This window comes from Centroberyx affinis, unplaced genomic scaffold (assembly GCF_046629955.1).
Source record: "Centroberyx affinis isolate AG114_WGS23_722 - 3 ecotype Tasmania unplaced genomic scaffold, CSIRO-AGI_Caff_v1 ptg002837l_1, whole genome shotgun sequence".
NCBI lineage: Eukaryota > Metazoa > Chordata > Actinopteri > Beryciformes > Berycidae > Centroberyx > Centroberyx affinis.
The window spans coordinates 256,416-277,559 of record NW_027280979.1 but is presented as its reverse complement, the minus strand read 5'-3'; the positions used below and the strand labels follow the sequence as shown (position 1 = coordinate 277,559).

The window sequence follows — 21,144 nt, the reverse complement described above, 5'->3', positions numbered from 1 at the left end:
CCAGACGCTGCGACTCTCCGACCAGCTGGTGTACTGCTGCAGACATTTTCTGCTCCGCGTTCATCTGGCGGGACTGGTTGGTTAGGTGAGCAGGCTGGAGGGAGGCCTCAGATCCAGTCTGCTGAGGAGGATCTCTTCCAGGTAGGACCGCAGGCATCGCTCTGCTCCTGGTTTACATTCAGTTACATGTCATGCACCTGTAAGCGTTCGAAACAATAAGTTACTACATGAATCCGTTGCATATTTCTGTCTCTCACGTCGTTCTGTTTCAGTTTCAGACAGTCAAGAAAGGTGAATTCAGGGCAGAGCACTCTGCATCACTTTATTCACATTTTAAATTAAGGAAGGTGTACATAACTATATTAAGATGTTAAATTTGGAGCACAAATTTAAAGTTTTCACAGCTTTTCTGTTGCATGAGGTAGATAATGTTCTAATGTAGGACTCTGCTTCCTTTTTAAAGGTAGAGAAAAAGGGCTTAGTTTTTAACACCTTACATTTATGGATATAAAACTTGGCCAGCAATATGATGAGATTACACAGAAAAAAATCATTTTCTAATTCTTTCCTATAATTTGTAAAACCAAACAATACATCCTTCAGGCAAAAGTGCAGGTTACATCAATATCCTTCTTGAGTCTAACCAAAAATGACTTGACAGGATAACAACGATGAATGATCTTAAAAGAAATTTCTTTCACTTTGTTAACCAGTAGATATCTATTAGGAAGAGACCATATCTTTTCCCAACATATGTCCTGAACAAGCTCATTCCAGGTTGCAATTACATATGGGACAGAGACACATTCAGTTTGGAATAAGGTGCAGACTTTTCTGTTATTGTTACAGGAAGCAGGTAGAAAACATAATTTTCCTATAGGTGTGTCAACTGGATCAAGCGAAGGTGTCACAGTAGAAGGTGGAGAGGCATAACCCTTATACAGCATGCCAACACCAGATGGAATGGCATCAAAGACTATAGCAAATTGTTTAGGGCTCACAGGGATCTTATGACAGAGAAATTCTTGGTAACCAATAAGCTTTCCCTCCTTGTTGAATAGTTGACTCACCAGTACAATACCATTCCTGAACCAATTGTCAAAAAACAAAGTTTTTTTTTTTGTAACACACATCCCTGTTGTTCCATATAAAGTATCTATTTGGAGAAAAGTTGTGCTTATAAATAAGAGACCATGCCAAAAGTGCTTGCTTATGGAAATTTGAGAGAGCGGGAATCCGATCAATATTATAGTTACAAAGTAGAACAAACTTCAGACCACCCAAATTAGAAAACATATGATGAGAAATAAAATTCCAAACAGAGGTTGGGTCTTTTAAGTAATGCCTAATCCAATTAACCTCCACCATTATTATAGTTATTCATTAAGACAGACTTTTTAATATAATGAGTTTTATTTTTCCAAATAAAGTTATAAAGCAACTTGTCAATATCTTTACCAATTTTTTTGTCAACATCTAAGGAAATTGCAGCGTAGGTGAGCCTGGATATACCCTCTGCCTTAGAGAGTAACATTCTACCCTTTAAGGATAGGTCTCTCTGAAGCCATTGATTACGTTTTTTCCTGGTTCTCTCTAAAATCGGGATAAAGTTCAAATCGCATCTAGCTTTCTGTTTTTTTGTTAGGTGACTGTTTCCTTAATTGGAATATTACAGACAGAGGGCAACTCACAGTTTTTGACTGCCATTAATTCGCACTTATTCACATTTAAATGAAGACCCGAAGCATTAGAGAATACCTGAATTATATCAAGAGCAAGAGGAATCTGAGAGGAGTCCTTTAAGAAAAGCGTAGTGTCGTCAGCCAGTTGGCTGATAATGACTTCCCTATCTATAATTGACATGCCATTCAAACCACTAGCTGTGATATGATTAGCTAATAGTTGGGTGGATAGCAAAAATACATAAGGAGAGATGGGACAACCCTGGTGTATGCCACGTTTTAACTCAAATCTGGGAGAAGTGCCATTGTTTTATTTAATTGAGCTATTTCCATCAGTGTATAATGTTTTAATTGGTTTGCAAAAAAAGTTGCCAAAACCAAATTTGTTAAGTGTTTTAAAGATAAATTCATGTTCAGTTGAGTCGAAGCCTTTGTAAAAATCCAGGAAAAGGATGAAACTTTCATTATTAACTAACTCTGGGTAATCTAATATATCAAGCACAAGTCAAATATTGTTGGAAATATGCATATTCCTCATAAACCCAGACTGCGTTTCATCTATGATACCACCCAAAACAGCTTTTATGCGCTTAGCAGAAATACTAGCTAAAATTTTGTAATCATTATTTAGGAGGCTAATTGGGCACCAATTATCAATAAGCAATAAATCTTTTTTAAGGTTTAGGAATAAGGGTTATTAGACCCTGTGTTAAAGTGGGAGGGAGAACACCTTTGGCAATACTTTCACAAAACACTTCTAATAAAAAGGGAGCCAATTCTTCAGAGAAGGTTTTATAAAATTCTGACGTAATTCCATCCACTCCAGGAGATTTATTGTTCTTTAAACTATTAATTGAGCCTACTATTTCCTTAAGAGAGATTGGACGATCACAGAATTCTTGGTCAGCAGTGTTAATTGGGTTAGTATCAACTAAACGATCCAGAAATGAAACAGCACTATCATTGCAATATTGAGAGCTATACAGATTTTTATAAAAGTTGGAACAGAAGTTTGCAATATGGTTTGTATCATCACATACTATGTTCTCTATTCTAAGTTGATGAATAGTATTATTTTTGGACTGGGACAAAGACGATTCAATACTGTATCTGAAAAATTATATTGTGGGCCGTACAAAAGCAGCTTTTACATGTTACTGTCTAATTTGATAGCGGCACTCGCAATCAAGAAAGTTCACAGCGCCATGTTGGATCGCCCCAACACCAGCCCTTTCGGAAGGTGTGCATAACACTGAGCTAAAACATCTGTTCATTACATATTACATCAGGTAGTTGAGAAACAGACTGACGGTTGGTTCCTGTCATTTGTTTTATGCAAGAGGTGAGGAGTTGCGCAAAGTGAAATGCCCACTCCTATCTCGCTTTTTAAATTAGAACAAAGCATCCAGTGATTTTAGGCACTGCTGTATGTTATGAAAGTGTATACAAAGCTAAGATGTAACATTATGTGGTTTTACATTACTTTTCAGGTTCCTTTGAGTGTCATGCAAGTCTTTAATCCACTATTCTTCTAAACACATAGAGCCTGTGCGTTGAAGAGGACACAGAGTTCAGTCAGAAGTAGTAAAACATTAGCAGTGAGCTTGTACATCCAAATTCCTCTGTTATACATTATTAAAACCCACATAGGCCTTCACACTCAACCAACTTCTGTGCACAGGTTTGTAGGAGATAAAAAGTTCACAATCTGTCACAATCTTAGAAGACTCCAGAACGCTATGTGCTCTCTCTTGTAAATTGCAGATATATTTTTTAACCTTCCAGTCTATCAGACTGTCATCAGGAAGTCTAAATCACTAACCATGAACTTAGAAAATAATGTAACAATAGAAATGACAAGGAGTGTAATGATGTGATGTAACCAAGTGCAAATAGACAACTTGGGTAGCACTTTTTTTTAAAGTGTGGTAAATACCTGCTATGCAATAGATAATTGTGTGGTAAAAAGAAGTGATTGCTGGTGATTATTTTGTCAAGTTAAAAAACAAAATATGTAATTAACATGTATTATGTGTAAGCTTCAAGGTATGTGGTAACAAATTGTAAAACCAGGTACATATGGTTTAAAATTGAAGGTGCATTGTAGGTGTTTGTAGTACTCAAACCAGCAAATACCTGATGCTACATTTCAGGTATTCAGGTACAGTGCTGTAAAATAAAGTGCCAGCAAATCTAGACTGAGCTGAGCGTGCTCACAGGAATCAAATAACAAAGAGTCAAACTAAGAAACCAGGCAGCGTCTGTGTGGCCCACTGACCTGATCTAATGATTCATATATTACTGATGAAACAAGCTAAATTAAGACTTTCGGTTCCCACTTTAAAGGTTTATTAAGCCCCAACAGGTACCATTCTCTCCTTCTTTCTTTGAATGCCAAACATCACACCAAACCATTTACTGTTGCTTTGTTATTTGGCAAACAGAAATAAAACCTTTAGAATATGACTTAATACTTTTTCCAATTTGTCAGCATCCACTGGTAACCACAAAGAAGCACTTATTTAAAAAAAAATGTTGACTTTTATAAGTGGTTTGTCTGTTATTCTTTCATCTTCTACCAACAAAATACACCATGCCGGGTGGTACCAAACAGTGCAAATTGATTCTAAAAGTTACATTTTATTAAAATAAGTGTTGCTTGGTCTAACATTAGTAAGCCAAATTTACCAGGAGGCCCTGAAGATTTGGAAAAGGCCTTAAGTCAAGTTTGATGAGGCAGAGAACATCACGTATCAGGGACTGTCATAATGGGTCACAAGGCCATGTCAGGTGACTTCCCTCATAGCTAAAGTAATAATAACCTTTCATTAGTTTGGGTCAACAAATGACCAATTTGAGTCACAGATAGGAAAACGTTCCCGTAGTTCTGGGATCAAAACAGCACATTGTTTACTGCCAAACCATCTGGTGTTGTCCAAAAATCTATTTTTTCTATAAAGATTCTTCTTCTTGTCTGCATTTAGGAAATCTTCTCAGCGTAACAACAGTCCACATCCCCAAGAGGCCAATCAGATGGGGTAAGGTGGTTTGGGATTCAATATTTCAGTGCTCATTCTTCAGATTTCAAGATTTCATCATTATGTTACAAGATTGTTCCCCATAACATAGTGTATATTTTGAGGGCATGGGATGCAGACATCAGCGATCTAATTCTGGAAAGGCCGATGCCTCTGAACGTCGCTTCAGCCACAGAACGGAGTTCAACAGCCTGGCCTTTCTAGTGTTAATTCAGTGGGGATGCAAGATGGCACAGTAAAGCACAGTCCATTCTTAAACTACGCCATGCTTTCTCCTTTCCAGGGGAAGTGGAGATGACAGCGGGTCAGGCAGGCTGAGCCGGAGACTGTCCCGTCTAGGCAGCAGGCATCAGTCCAGGGAGCCTCCAAGACCTCCAGCCCAGCCGGACAGACCTCCGGCCCAGGCGGACAGACCTGCTGCTCCGCCCGACAGACCCGCTCAACAAGGTTTCCACTCTCTGCACCTTTCACTTTTTACAATGCAGTTTTATACATAAAAAGATGACAAATGATGATGAGATTGAGTCCAAAGTATAAATAAATGGAAATAGAGAGTAGGCTAGACTAGACTAGATTAGATTAGATTATTACTAGCAGGGTGATAGTGATAGTGTCATAGGGATTAGGTAGACCATCATCCAACCAAAAGGCCCCTTTAGCAGAGCATCCACCCTGCTGAAGTAATAATAAAAAGATGAAATTCTCCTTTGGGGGATCTTTAGCATCACAAAAAAGAGAAAATAATGGAGTATCTCCATTTATCTGCAGCAGAAACAGTATCATCTGACAGCAAAAACTATCCTCCATCTGTATTTCCTAGATGACAGGCCCGTTCCTCCAGCTCCAGTTCCAGCTCCAGCTCCAGCTCCAGCCTCAAAGCCTCCAGCCCCTCCACCCGTGGAAATGCCCCCTAAACGGCCAGATGTGGCCCTGAAGCCAAGGCTCCCCCCCCGGCCTCTGTCTAGGGTGTTCAGCAGCAGTGAGCATGGAGCAGCTATCTTGCAGGTATAGCACAGTGAAAGCTCTGGTACATTTATTGTATGAATCATTTCAGATATCAATTGATGGACTGATGGACTGATTGAGTGATTGAATGGCTCAGGCTTATGAGCTCATTTTGAGGCACAAAAATAAAAGTAGCCAACATCCTCTGTCTTTACTGAAGAGGATCAACATGTTGGAAGTGATTTCTATATCGCTCCTTTCCCTCCTTCCACCATCTGCTGCCAGAAGCTCTGAACGCTTTAGCTCCGTTTGCTCTGGAAGAACAGAACCTCTTTCTGTTTTGTGCCGTAAAGCGATCCAGCAGATTTCCCTCCAGATCCACCAGGTGGCAATTAATGTAAAATGCAGCAGTAGTATCTGGTAGAGGCTGACAATCTTCTCAGCGATGTCTGAAGATTAATGTGGTAATGATTTATTGATGTTAAAATGCTAGATGTAACAATATCTTAGTGTAGTCTTGCTGCTGAACTATTAATGCCAAACACTGTTGATTTTCCAAAGGGCTTTGAGACTTTCCGGGGAGATAAGACTCTGTGTGACGTCCTCCTGGTTCCTGGGGACAGCACCGACACCTTCCCCGTCCACAGGGTCATCATGGCTTCAGCCAGCGACTACTTCAAGGCCATGTTCACCGGTGAGTTACCCTCTCTCTGTAGGTTCAGGTCAAGAGGAAGATGGCATGGGGAACATCTGCTTTTACATTCAACTCATAGTGAAATAAAGGAAAAAACACCAAGACACACACAACAGATGCTGAAAATACATACAGTATTATCCCTTGTGGTTTGTTTTTAATGCAATGCTTCAATGGAGAAGGTTGTTGTGTGTTCAGTGTGCCACGTCTTTTACTCTCACTCTCAGACAAACACTCATAAATAGTAGAAGAAAAGAGGAAGTTATTTCAGACAACTACATATTGGCCATTTGACTTAGTTCTGCATTAAACTTCCTCCCTTCGTGGGTTCCAACTTCACAGAAAATGTTTGCACTTCATTACATAGTCAGTATTACCCTCCCAACATAATTGCAAGCTATATGTTTGAGCTGTTTGGCTTTACAGCGTCAGCACTTTTTGGCTTGCTGACTGTGCACAAGACAAATCTCCTGAAAGAACGCTAAATCCTTCATTCACTTTGTCTTTGTCTCTTTTCACTTGTTTTTTTCCTTACTCAGGGGGCATGAGGGAGCAGGAGATGAGAGAGATCAAGCTGCACGGTGTCACTAAGACGGGTTTGAAGAACATCATAGACTTCATCTACACGTCCAGAGTCAGCCTCAACATGGCCAACCTGCAGGACACTTTGGAGGCTGCCAACTTCCTGCAGGTCCTGCCGGTCCTGGGCTTCTGTAACCAGCTGCTGAGCAGCGAGGTGAGGGGATTCAAATTATCTATGAGTTAAAAAATCAATTCAGTATAATTTCACCCTGCTTGCCCCTAAGATATTGTATCAATACATTAATGGCAAGTTATTATATTCTTATTTACATTTTAAGACTGTTGATAACCACATAATGTCCTAATACATCTTCTTTCCATCTGTCAATGGTAAAAATATGGTGCAGTATCACATAATTCTGATATTGTATCAAGGCATATCAATAACTGATGTTGTATTGATACGTTGATGGCAAATAATTATGTTCTTCTTTACATTTTAAGACTATTAACTGACATACTGTCCAAAACACTGATCCTTGAAAAAGTGCTTAAAAGCTTGAAATGTCTTGAATTTCAACTAATCCTCCAATTTCATCTTTACATCAGTCAGCGAAAAGGAAAACTGAATAAATTACAATATAATGCATTACCAGACTGTAATTAAACTATAGTTTACCACAAAACATTGAGTGAGTGAGCCATGCATGTGAATGGTAATAGGTTAGAGGAACAAAATAGGGCATATCACGCAGAGCAAAGCGGATGATTATTTTTTAAATGACACAAATGTATTCCATCCATTTTCTTGTCTGTGATGCAGATCACTATTGATAACTGTGTGGAGGTGGAGCGCATTGCTGCAGACCTTCTTCTGGAGGACGTCCAGGTGAACATAGGTGAGTAAGGTGTAAACTAATCTGAGAACGGTATAACAAAATAATGATTTTTATTACATCTATATTTAAACAGATGATGTGATAGGTGTAATCAGCATGCAGCAGCCTCTGCACCAGAGGTTCTTAAACCCTTTCAACCCTAGACAAAAAATATTTTTTTCCTCAAACCGATGATCATTAAAACAAGATTACTAACCACCAGCAAACTGCCAGAGATCCATTTGGGTCCCAAACCATGATTAAAGAAAGACAAAAAATTGAAAATTCAGTTATAAAGGTTCGTCTTCCGTCGTTGTTTTTTCAAACCTAGGTGAGTTTGTGAGCCAGAACCTGTCATCGTTGGTGCAGAGCGGCTGCTACCTGCAGCTGTCGGAGACCAGCCTGGCCAACGCTCTGGCCAGCAACTCCCTGAAGGGCTTCTCTGAGATGGAGCTGTACCACATCGCCAGAGCCTGGCTGGACCACGACTCCCCCAAACGCCGCTCCTCCGTCTACGCCCTGATGCGTCACATCCGCTTCCCGCTGATGAGCCCCACTGACCTGATACAGATCTCCCAGGATGATGAGGAGGGAGACGAGCCCATGATGCGCTCCCAGACGGCCTGCGTGAACCTCCTGCTGGAGGCCAGCAACTACCAGATGATGCCTTTCCTGCAGCCCGCCCTGCAGACCGAGCGGACTCAAATCCGCTCAGACACCACGCGCCTGCTGGCTCTGGGCGGGGTGATGAGGCAGCAGCTGGTGGTGAGCCGGGAGCTGAGGCTGTACGACGAGGAGAGCGGCCACTGGAGGGCCCTCAGGCCCATGGAGGTGCCGCGCTACCAGCACGGCGTGGCTCTGCTGGGCGGCTTCCTCTTCATTGTTGGAGGTCAGAACATCTACCACCTACTGTACACAGTCCTGGGGCGTACCCAGCATGTTTGTAGCACTCCTTTAGTTCAGTTTAATTGGGCAGGCAAGAACAAGGCCACTTGAACACCAAATAACTGCATGAAACTCCTGAAAAAATGCAAGGGTTTATGGGTATAAAGAGACAGCTGTTGGCCAGCATTTCCTCATGCTGGAAAGCCTAGCAAAACAAGTTATTTCTTCATGTGTTCCTACCTGGTTTGAATACCAGAGAACGGAAACACCACAAACTAAACTTTTCCACTATGGTTCAGAGTAAAACCACCTAAGCTCAGTTTACCCACCTCTTTATTTGCAAAATAGAGATAGACCACCTTTTCAGACTAATATAAATCTTTACGAGGTAAATTCAGCAGCATCATATAAGTTGTATCAAACTGATGTAAGTTATATGAAGAGAGAGTGTTTTAAAGAAAAAAAGAGCATATATTAATGCTTTTCTGACAATATAGTTTATCTCTGCTCATATTGCCTTAAAATGATCACCAGCTGGAGGTCACAGTTTACCGTCCTTTGTATTTACCACTTCATCACCGGCCCTTCTTCACCTCTCAGGCCAGAGCACGTATGACACCAAGGGTAAGACGGCCATAGACAGCGTGTACCGGTACGACCCGTGCTTCGACAAGTGGCTTCAGATCGCCTCGCTCAATGAGAAGAGGACCTTCTTCCACCTCAGCGCTCTGAAGGGGAAGCTGTACGCAGTCGGGGGCAGGAACGCCTCAGGAGAGATCGGTGAGCACGATGCTACTTCGTACTAATACTTTAGTTTAATAGTGGATAATACAGTACAGTATAGTACAGTACAGATACTATTACTGCTACAACTATTATTGCTACTACTACTATTACTGTTGCTACTACTACTACTACTGCTGCTGCTGCTGCTGCTGCTGCTGCTACTACTACCACTACTACTACTACTACTACTGCTCCTACTACTACTACTGAAGTAGTAATAAGCAAAGTAGGTACTGCGAGTAAAAGTAAATCTGATTTAGAATATTTACAGTGTACACAAAACAAACACATACTGTATGTCAGGCCTCAGGCTGATCTAATAACTTTATATATTATAATAACTTTTTGAATTCAGTGAACAAGTGAATAATCCTTTAATATACCTTGGAAAGATGCAGTCACGCCTCTTTGTCACTTTTTTTTCAGACACGGTAGAGTGCTACAACCTGAGGAAGAACGAGTGGACGTTTGTGACTCACATGGTGGAGCCCCACTACGGGCATGCTGGGACAGTCCATGGGGACCTCATGTATGTCTCAGGTAATGTAACATCGTTCACACAGGCTGGAGTTAGGATTGAAACTTACTATCTCACTTGGTTTACTTTGTCCTAGAATTTTCTTCTTGTCAGGTTGGAAAAAAGATACAGCATGGCACAAACACTACCAGGGTTAGGGCTTCGATGCACTCACATGAGACTTGTTTTGGCACATTTTGATATAGGGGCGGCCCACTGGCAACAAAAGATCAGATCTTGAGGAGGTGAATTACAATTGACAAAGCTCGCTCGTCTGACCTATTTGAAACCACTTCCCGTTCAGCAGCATACGCTCATGTCGTGTATCTGAGCTGCTCTCATTCTAACCTCGGGCAGTTTCTTAGCAACCTTGGATGAGAAACTACGCTGTTCACACTGAGAGCAGAAACAGAAGTTGCATATGTGGGGGCCGAGAACTCAGGAAACACAAAGACCTGTGGTTGAAGTGGGTCAGTGCTTTTTCACAAGATTAAAACCCACAGCTCTCAGAAGCGGTATTGTGTTAGTTTCATGTTCTTGCGTGTTGACTGCTAAAGGGTTATCTTGCTGAGAGAACATGGAAAAAAATATATATATGTAGGCCTATATATACAGACACCAGAATATAACACACGCTGTGCTTCAACACAACATATTTACTTGACGCATTTATTCCATTCCACCAGCCATTGTTCAAGTTGCAAAATCATAATAAAAACTTAATGTGAGCCTTTGACTTGTACTATTATTGTCATTATCATTTGGGGTGGAGAGATTACCAAAATATCCTAAAGTAGAGGTATTATTTTACTGACATTTTACTTAAGAGTATTGGTGTAAAGATCAGTGTCAGCCAAAGTAAAAAGTAGGCTAGCTCATTTAAAAAATACTACGATGATGTTTCTTTTGCTATTAGCTATCCAACTAGCTAGCAAGGCTAATGAACTAGCTTGACAACAACCAGGCTAACACAAACCAATAATGCTGTAGCTGGATGGCTTCTTGGCAAATGTTAACTCACCTACTATTATGGATAAATTTGAACATTTAATGTCATGGCTACTTAACGTTATCTACACATGCTTGTCACTGTGGGAAATACCTGTTACCTAAGTAAGAAAAGCACAATGGTGAAAGACAGCAGGTGAATCCCGTTGGGGGTTTGAAAGGAAGTTGGGTGTTAATGGTTGCAGCTCCCTTCAGCTTACAGCGCCAGACCACTTCCTCCTCAGACCAAACACACATCTGTCTCTCAGAACATACAGTAAAGCTTTGTGCAGTAGGAGGGTGTCTGACCACTGCCTCCAGCTCAACTACAGACGCAAACATTTCCTCTGCAAAACCCACCTCTTTACTGTCTATTCATTTACCACAGAGTTGGTAAATGTAAACATTTACCGGTAAATGTATACATTTGCCATTTTCCCATAATCACCATAACATACAGTATATACTATATAACAGTGTTTCTCAACATGGGGTACGGGGACCACCACCATGGGTCCTTGAGGGGGTTCCAGGAGGTCCCCAGGCAAATTGATGAATTGCTAAACTTCAGCATTATTTAATTTACAAGAAGTTAACACAATTAGAAAATGTAGAAGAATGACTGTTTTACCTGCAATACAGATAGTCATGGAATTCTGGACAACATCATATCTAACAATAAAAATATTCGCATATTTGGGTCCGAGACACAAAATCTCATCAAATGGGGGTCCGAGGCCCAAATGTGGACTAAATTAGGGGTCCTTGATATGAAAAAGGTTGAGAATCACTGCTATATAACAAACTATGTAAGATACCATATGACAAATTTGTGAGCTCTGTTATGCCAGATATCTTTGACATAAAACCCGTTGCATTTCCTTCTGTCACATAGGTGGGATCACCAGGGACACGTTCCAGAAGGAGCATTGGTGTTACGACCCGGTTAGCGACACGTGGAGCCGGCGGGCGGACATGACCGAGCTCCGCGGCCTGCACTGCATGTGCACCGTAGGGGACCGCCTCTACGTCATGGGCGGGAACCACTTCCGGGGCAGCAGCGACTACGACGACGTCCTGGGCTGCGAGTACTACAGCCCCAAGGCGGACCAGTGGACGGTGGTGGCGCCCATGCCGCGGGGCCAGAGCGACGTCGGGGTGACGGTGTTCAACGGGCAGATCTACGTGGTGGGAGGCTATTCCTGGAACAGCAGGTGCATGGTTGACATCGTGCAGCGGTACGATCCCAAGCGGGACGTGTGGGACAGGGTTTTCAACGTCCTGGAGCCCCTGGGGGGGATCCGTGCCTGTACGATGACCGTTCACCTGCCCGAGGGCGCGGTGGATGAGGCTCAGATACAGGAGTGTCCGCTGCCCACTGCCAAGAGCTGAGAGGCGACTGACTTTACAGTTCAGTGTTGGGACAGTGAGATTAAAGGGGCATTAAAGCTGCAGTACGGAACTTTTATGGATTAACATTTATTTAGAAGTAATAAGAATAAATCGCAGGCTATGGCGGCCAAAGACGAGCAGGATAACATGTCAGAATTTCTAACGTCTCAGAAACAGCAGTCGCCCCGTTCCTCTGCCATTCTCACTTCAAAGTGAAATGTGTGGAAGCCCATCCGACCAAAGGCGTGGCTCCATCCTGTCAATCACTCCTCCTGTCACTCACTAGGAGAAGTGGGAGGTAAAATATCACCATGCTGAATACTGGAATAATAATACTGCTTTGTCATTTGCTTTTTTTTGGCTTGAGAAGGAGGCTTTTCAGCTTTTGTGGCTGAAATGTCTCGTGACGCTAGTCGCTCGCTCGTAGCACCGTCCTCCATCAACGAGCAGATGAAAATGTGAGTACGCTGCAAGGGGTCGGAGTTGGTTTGGGAACTTGGTCTGGGAACTCCAACAGGAGGGGAAGTTTTATTCTAAAACGGGTACGGGTCGGAGAGCCAGAAATCTCAGCACCTGGCCAAGTAATTGTCGAGTCATTGGTATCAATCAGCAACCCTATCAACCATCAAATCAAAAATTTTGTGCTAAAGGGCAGCAAAAATTCTACTCATTTCCCTTTTCCATTGGCCATTTTTTCGTTTTACCCATCTGCAATATAATATGATGCTATGATGCAAATAAAATAGACTGGGATTTTTTGATTATGGGCCTTCGATGGCTTCTATGTTAAAACAAACTAAAACAATGACATCAGCAAAGAGAGACCAACTTCAGCTCACTGTCCCAGTACTTTCACACTGTCTGCAGCTCATTTTTCCAGCTTCAGTGCCATGATGAGAAGGCTGAAATTCCCCCTCAGCTCGTGTGGTTAAGGCTTAGAGGGAGGAAGATCCCAAGTCATTACCGAGGGGACGTTGATACTGTAAAAAGCAAATGAGGCTGGACAGCTAGAAGCCTCTGGATTTTATTTCTGCACCAAAGCTAGCTCAGTCAATTACTGTCAAAGCAATGCTAACTGACCCTTGTGTTTAAGGGTTTGGTTTATTTTGGTTTGTACATTTATATCAATAACGCTGCGTTTTGAGATTCAAATAAAATGTTGATTCTGGTAATTGTCTTCATTTCAAACACACAAATGGAGCATTCATTGGTAGCCAAGGTCAAAGTCCCATCTACCATTAAGACCACAGGATTTTCCAAACAATTTGAGTGTAGCAACAATATAAATACATGTAAAAACAGCTGCTTCAATAGCTATATATTTTTAAGCATATTTTGGAAAGAAGTCATCTCTCTCTCTCCCTCTCTCTCTCTCTCTCTCTCTCTCTCTCTCTCTCTCTCTCTCCAATTCAATTCAATTGTGCTTTATTGGCATGACAAAATGTATACATTTGTATTGCCAAAGCATATTACATGTTTATAACAGTATGAACAATATGAACAGTGTGAAACAAGTAAAATAAAAACATTACACTATTACTACTGTTACTACAATTGTAACATCAATTATATACAAATGTAAAAGGACAAAAAAAAACCTCTCTCTCTCTCTCACACACACACACACACACACACAGTCTTCAGTATATGTAGTCTAGAGCCTAGACCTGCATGTGATGTGAGTGAGTGATGCTGAAACTCACTCATCCTTCACCCTCCTGATAAGACAGCAGAAACCCTGATATCACTGTCTGCTATGTCAAGGTCTCCAAATACAGAGAAATGGACAGCTGCATGAGTATGTGATGCAAAAGTATCCTTGGAACTATGAAGTCTGTGGTATTTGTCCGAGGGACTCTAAATGAACAGACACCTGAACCAATTTTGAATCTTCCTCGGCATTTACAATAAAACGTGATCGAAGAATTTTATATGAATTGAAATTGTGTACCGTAGTTTATTCAAGCAAAGTAAATCATCTGCATGTGAACAATATTCAAAAGAAAGCCAAAACAGCTCTGTATCAAGAGACTGAATATCCGAAGGGCCTGGTTCAATCCTCAAACTTCAAAAAGTTTTAGAGAACAGGACCAGCAGCCATATGTAATTCTGGATATTTCTGTGACAATATTTATCATAAGGCGATCTACTGGTTAGATACACTGTCCAGTAACTAAAAGGTGCAACAGTCAAGAGCGTCCATCAAGGGCCATGTGTCCTGGTGTACGATTTATTGGGCAAACCATGAACCAAGTACAATTCCTCTCGGTATGAAAACATATTTGGCCGTCTAGCAGACAGACATCACCTTGAAACATCAAGTCTTGTTTGATTTGGCTGCTCTGAGGCCGCTGGCCTTGTGTCGTCCTCAGGAGCGGAAAGTATTTATGTACTTTTACTCCGCCACTGTACTTGAGTACACTTTAGAGCTACTCGTATTTCCTTTTCAGGGAACCTTGTAAAGTGGCTCTTTTGAATTTCCAAACAAAGCCGTAAAACTGATCTGATCTTGTAAAGTCACTTCACTACATTTCAAAGCAAATATCCTGATATTTGCTACTTTGAAGAAAAAGGTTTAAAACGTGCAAAGTGTTCATAAAAAGCAATCAGCAATCATAAAGGGTCGAACCAGCCTAATGATCATTTTAACTTAATCTATAAACTATACACTTTTTCTTTGATATTTAATTGCATTTATAATCTAACACCAATGCTTTCATTAAGTACAACTTCTTCAAGGGCAAAAGACTCTGAAATCTGCATACCCTTGAGGTCTCACAAAAAGTAGAGATTAAATGTTGCAAAGGCAAGAAAAGTTTCTCCAACAGCATCTCCAGAAGAAAAAAAAAAAAAGTAAGCACTTCATATTCTGCCTCTGCTTGAAAATTCATTTGTCTGATTGTAACATGAACAATCCAATATCCTATTAGGGCTGGGCGATATGGTTGAAATCAATATCACGATAATCAGGATTTTTCTTGATATCAATATATGTCACGATATGGTTCATGTATGCAAAATCACGTTAAATAATCAAATTAATGTAATAATCTCATTGAACTAAATGGTAATGTTAGGTGTGATGTCAAACAAAACAGAAATATTCAAATAATATTCCTACCATACCTCATTTTATGAGGGTTTTTAAGTAAAATATGCTTGTCATCATCAATTTAGACAGCAGAAATGTGTGTCACGATATTAAAATATCTTCATATCATCACGATATGATTCCACTGAAAGACGATAAACGATAATATTGAATTATCGCCCAGCCCTATATCCTATCCAACCCTAAAATCCAATATCCAATCCATCTCCAATCCTTGCTCATCAGCAGAGGTGATCAATGCAACACTTAATAAGTCCCACATTCAGTTCATCTGCTTTGACAAAAACACAATACATTACCGTCCCCTTTTCTCTCAAAAAGTGATTTACATGACCAATTAAAAAGCAGGCTACCCCTGTTTTAGTTTTGTGGAAGTATTCATTTTGTAAGAGTCACTTTTTTTTTTTTTAAAGTGGTAGACAAAGTGGTAGAAAAAAAAACCCTCAGCTCTTTTCTCGTCTCTTATCTGTCTCTGCATCATTGTGCTGTGTGTGTGGTCTCACTTCTACTTAAGCACTTGGGTTGGGTTCATCTTCCAACAGCAGCTGTCCTTGGCAGATAGTGGCATTATAAAACTTTCCTGCCCCCAATTTGTCTGGCTCCAGCCTCTCCACACATTCGGGGGGTTTTTTTCTACTACATTCTTTGAGCTTACAAAAACAAGAAGGCAGAGGCAGATGCTGTCGTAGAGCCACAGACACAAGTACAGCCCGACATCTCCTAGAACAACCCAAGCTGTGTTCTTGATGACGTTTTGAGTGAACGGTGTTTGCAGGATTATTTCGTCCTCATACTGAAGAGTCGAAATTAGCCGGCGATGTCTCTGAGAGGCTATGTGTGTGTGGTGACGGGAGCCGGTGGATTCCTGGGACAGAGGATGGTCAGGCTGCTGCTGGAGGAAGAGAAACTGGCTGAGATCCGACTGGTGGACAAACGCGTTCAGCCTCAACTCGTGCAGTCTCTGGAGGGTAAATACTTCAGGAAGCGTCTAACATACAGTGTAATTGTGGAATTTTAAAGGGAGGTGTACTCTAAGGCAGTGATTCTCAACCTTTTTCATATCAAGGACCCTAATTTAGTCCACATTAGAGCCACAGACCCCCGTTTGATGAGATTTTGTCTCTCGGACCCAAATCTGAGAATATTTTTATTGTTAGATATGATTTTGTCCAGAATTCCATCACTATCTGTATTGTAGGTGGAGAGAGAACAGAGAAACTATGATCAAAACAGCCATTCTCCTACATTATCTAACTGTGTTAACTTCTTGTAAATTAAATATTGGTGAAGTTTAACAATACATCAATTTGCTGGGGACCCCCTGGAACCCCCTCAAGGACCCCTGGTGGTCCCCGGACCCCACGTTGAGAACCACTGCTCTAAGGTCTTCCTGAGTCTTTCTCTCTGCAGCCTTGTTATTCAGCTGAAGCAGAAAAAGTATATGAAGTGCAGGGAGTTCATTACCAAATTGTTATAAGTCCATTTTGGGAAAAGAATGTCTTCCGCTGAAGTTTATCTTTAAATGTCTTTAACATATAAATGATCCAGTCTGTAAAGGCGTTACCATTTTGTCAACCAAGGACTTAAGATACTTACTATCCTTTGAAGTGGACCATAATTTGGCTTAATCATTAAGAGTAAGAGTAGGTGTCATTTTTTCAAATGCTGGATATCTCATTGTGGAAGAAACCCCCTGATATACAAACACCACTATTTTATTTTTTTAACCTTGTACCTTTGGTTGTACAGTATAAGTTTAGTTATCTGGGTATACACTCTTAATTTGAAGAATAAATGTAGGATCCCTAACTAAAACCATAAAGCTGCGGTGAAAAGTGACATGTGATATGTTGACACATGACACATCTACAGTACATGTGTCATGGATATCACTAAAAACCTCGTAATAACAGATTTGGGTGATTTTCACATTTTAACTTCAACTATAAGATTACATATTCCTCTATGGATTGAGAAAATATTCTACAACCGTTGGGTTTATGTGACACTTTTAAAAAACTTCAAAAATGAAATAAACTAAAAAAAAATGTATGGTTGTCAAGGCTATTTTTCTTAGTTGTTGAAAAGTTGATATTTTGGAGATACAAGGTTTTCACCTGACAGTGGCGATATGTTTATTTAGGGATAAAAGAGGCAAGAAATTATACATCTGTCTCTAACCTTAGCCTAGTTTTAAGTTAGATCTACAGCTGCATGACAACCTAAAAACTACAATTTTAATGCCACCATAATTACTTTATAAACTAAAACACTATAATTTTGCCTTGTATTGTGTTATTATCTGTTGACGGAGATTTCCATTCCTGGTTCACTGTTTGTCAGACTGTAGAGGAGAGACGAAGGTGAGTGTGTTTGAAGGAGACATCCGGGACGGTGACTTCCTGAGAAAAGCCTGTCGGGGGGCGTCTGTCGTCTTCCACATCGCGTCTCTCATTGATGTCATCGGGGCGGTGGACTACAGCGAGCTGTACGGGGTCAATGTCAAAGGTATGACTGCCGCTTTAATCCATTTAAAGCTGCACTAGGCAACTTCGCACTCTGGTGGCCCCAAGCGGCAGCAAGTGACAACTGTTTGACTTTTTGAGAGTGTGAAGAGGTTCAGCCATCGTTGGTGAGTCCAGCTTTCTCTGCACAGAGCCCTGCTCACTGTTTATAAGACAGTTTTGTTTTTGACCATAAATCAGTTTGGAGAAATAGGGCTAATCTATGGCATCTCAATTAGTGGGGATTGGACACTCTTCTCTATTGCAGCCCAAACTTTGTGATTTAGGCTTCTTTAAGTTATGACCTGGCAAAATTTATCAAATAATAATTTTTGCAGAGTAGAGGCCAATGACTATTTGATAAAAATGGAAAAATCTGTCAAATAAATGTGAAATTAAAACACTATTTAGCACTACAGCTCAACCAATCTCGGAACCCATCGTCTATCGATCTGACGATTAGACTCTGGGGGCGACGGCCAATATTTCGGGGTTTCCGGTGTAGCCAGCGGACATCCGGGCCAAGACTTCTTCCGTGTGCCGGTCATTGTTTACAGTCCGATTAGCAACTTGAGACGTGAGAATGGAGTTGGAGTTGAGAGACGACGTCTCATATGCAGATATCTGTTTATAGAGATTAGCCGAAATGTCGTCTGGACCTAAAACACCTACAAAAAGTATCGATGTTTGTGTATTGTGTGGAGAAACGTTCGACTCGTTGCATCTCAAGTTGCTAATCGGACTGTAAACAATGACCGGCTCACAGAAGAGGAAGTCTTGGCCCGGATGTCCGCTGGCTACACCGGAAACCCAGAAATATTGGCCATTGCCCCCAGAGTCTAATCGTCATCAGACCGACCAGACGATGGGTTCAGAGATTGCAGCTCAACTGATGAATATGTTTCTGTTCTGACAAATCGATCAAAATGGTCTTTCTGGGGAAACAGAGACATAAAAGATTGAGCTCTACCAATCCATGCTTGATTTTGTCATGGAAACCAATGTTAAACTAAATTCATTGTTGGGATGACACCATAAGAAAGGCTTATCAATATCTGAGTTTAGATAGACGAGTGCTTCAGATTTCTCTCAGCATAAGATTATGTGACCTCATGAGCACCTTGTTTCCCAGGGACCCAGCTGCTTCTGGAGGCCTGCATCCAAGAGAACGTGGTTTCCTTCATCTACACCAGCAGCATCGAGGTGGCGGGGCCGAACCCCAACGGTGACCCCATAATCAACGGCACCGAGGACACGGTTTACACCTGCTCCCTGAAGTTTCCCTACAGCAGGACCAAGCAGGAGGCTGAACGGAGAACCCTGCAGGCCCACGGCGAGGTGCTGCAGAACGGGGGCCGGCTGGCCACCTGCGCCCTCAGGCCCATGTACATCTACGGGGAAGGCTGCCGCTTCCTCCTGGGCCACATGGCCGACGGGATCCGGAACAAGGACGTGCTGTACCGAACCTCCGCCCAAGAGGCCCGTGTGAACCCCGTGTACGTCGGCAACGTGGCTCTGGCCCACCTGCAGGCCGCCCGCAGCCTCGGAGATCCACAGAAAAGATCCGACATTGGAGGGAATTTTTACTACATCGCCGACGATACACCTCCAGTGAGCTATTCAGACTTCAACCATGTGGTGATGGCACCGCTGGGGTTCCGCATTCAGGAGAAGCCCATGCTGCCGCTCCGCCTCTTCTACCTGCTCTGCTTCTTACTGGAGATCCTGCGCGTGATGCTCCGCCCCTTCGTACGCATCGTCCCGCCAATCAACCGGCAGCTGCTCACCATGCTGAACACGCCGTTCAGCTTCTCCTACCGGAAGGCTCAGAGGGAGCTGGGATACGCCCCCAGATACACCTGGGAGGAAGCACGCAGACGCACCATCGAATGGCTTGCGTCCCAGTTGCCAAAGGAGAGGGAAAGAATAAGGGCTTAATAATTGCTCTAATAATTACAACTATTAAAGCTACAACAATTTTTACATTAAAATAATAAGCAATATAGGGCTGTTCGATAATTCAATATTATCGTTTATCGTCTTTCAGTGGAATCATATTGTGATGATATGAAGATATTTTGATATCGTGACACATTTCTGCTGTCTGAATTGATGAAGACAAGCAAATTTTACTTAAAAACTCTCATAAAATGAGGTATGGTAGGAATATTATTTGAATATTTCTGTTTTGTTTGACATCACACCTAACGTTACCATTTGGTTCAATGAGATGAACATTAATTTGATTATTTAACGTGATTTTGCATACATGAACCATATCGTGACATATATTGTTTTATGATTATCGTGATATTGATTTCAACCATATCGCCCAGCCCTAAATCAATAGATAGAATATATTTTACATTATCTGTGTATCCTGTCTGTGTTTTCATGCCTTATTCCCCTGTTTGCCTGAAATTGTCTTTTCAGTGATGTTGGGACATTCGCGAGCATCAGCACTGATTTGACTGACAGCACTGACTTTTATGAAAGTGCAGATCGGCTGCGTTTTGTTTGTCTGCTTCTTCAGCGCCTGTGGAGGCTTTACGGATGCCGGTTACCTCAGCCTCAGGCTAGGTAGACAGCTGATCAAGATGAGTGACAGGTGTTGGGATGAGGTGAGGGGAAGGAGGGCGGGACTAACAATACACTTTCTGCTTCAAAGTGAAAAGTTACATACTGTAGCTTTAAGACTCATCAAAGTTCACTATCACCAGTTACCCTGACAGCAGTTATTACTGTATGGCAACATATAGGCTATTAAAGTATATGGAGGAAAAAATATTTTCTCTTTGTATGTTTATTAATAAGTTGTTTAATTTAGCCATTTATTGATTGAGTGCAAATAATTTTTCTGGGGAGTTTAAAACCTGAAGGTACCATCAGGGCAGGAAACAAAAAACGTGTTTTTTGTGCACCAGCCACAGTGGATGGCACATCCCAAAATTCACCAGTCTCTCTCACTATTTTACCAGCCAAATACACTTCTGGAATAGAGTAAGACTCCACATAATGGTGGCAAGTAGAATAGAAAAACATACCACAGCCAAAATTCACCAGCATTTGGCTGATAGCTAGTATTAAGAATTTAAAAACTCTGAGACAAACAAAATCAATGCCAGATGCAATAAATGCCCTTGACCCAGTTCTCCTGGGGAGGATTAGATTGTTGTGTAATAGTGGCTTCAGCACAAAAGGC

General features: G+C 41.5%; 2 protein-coding genes across 3 annotated transcripts; both read left to right on the top strand.

Annotated features, from left to right (window-relative positions):
- Positions 1–13: 13 nt before the first annotated feature.
- Positions 14–13,488, top strand: LOC139658119 (kelch-like protein 9). Its single transcript, XM_071536160.1, has 11 exons — positions 14–141; positions 4,667–4,720; positions 5,004–5,167; positions 5,541–5,725; positions 6,227–6,359; positions 6,899–7,095; positions 7,705–7,780; positions 8,091–8,648; positions 9,245–9,424; positions 9,857–9,970; positions 11,830–13,488. The coding sequence occupies exons 2-11, from the start codon at positions 4,716–4,718 to the stop codon at positions 12,324–12,326; spliced, it is 2,109 nt and encodes a 702-aa protein (XP_071392261.1). The 5' UTR covers positions 14–141; positions 4,667–4,715; the 3' UTR covers positions 12,327–13,488.
- Positions 13,489–16,194: 2,706 nt separating this feature from the next.
- Positions 16,195–20,542, top strand: hsd3b1 (hydroxy-delta-5-steroid dehydrogenase, 3 beta- and steroid delta-isomerase 1). Of its 2 annotated transcripts, XM_071536165.1 has the most exons (4): positions 16,195–16,390; positions 16,643–16,670; positions 17,794–17,946; positions 19,075–20,542. In XM_071536165.1, the coding sequence occupies exons 1-4, from the start codon at positions 16,256–16,258 to the stop codon at positions 19,878–19,880; spliced, it is 1,122 nt and encodes a 373-aa protein (XP_071392266.1). In that variant the 5' UTR covers positions 16,195–16,255; the 3' UTR covers positions 19,881–20,542. The 2 variants fall into 2 exon arrangements, with proteins under 2 accessions (XP_071392266.1, XP_071392265.1); XM_071536164.1 differs by lacking the exon at positions 16,643–16,670 and having other exon boundaries at positions 16,195–16,406; positions 17,782–17,946.
- Positions 20,543–21,144: the final 602 nt, after the last annotated feature.

Coding starts and splice junctions, on each gene's coding strand:
- LOC139658119 (XM_071536160.1), top strand. Junction 5,726..6,226: donor ATGGAGCAGCTATCTTGCAG/GTATAGCACAGT, acceptor GATTTTCCAAAG/GGCTTTGAGACTTTCCGGGG. Junction 8,649..9,244: donor CTTCCTCTTCATTGTTGGAG/GTCAGAACATCT, acceptor TTCACCTCTCAG/GCCAGAGCACGTATGACACC.
- hsd3b1 (XM_071536165.1), top strand. CDS start 16,256: ATGTCTCTGAGAGGCTATGTGTGTGTGGTGACGGGAGCCGGTGGATTC. Junction 16,671..17,793: donor GAGAAACTATGATCAAAACA/GCCATTCTCCTA, acceptor ACTGTAGAGGAG/AGACGAAGGTGAGTGTGTTT. Junction 17,947..19,074: donor GTACGGGGTCAATGTCAAAG/GTATGACTGCCG, acceptor CTTGTTTCCCAG/GGACCCAGCTGCTTCTGGAG.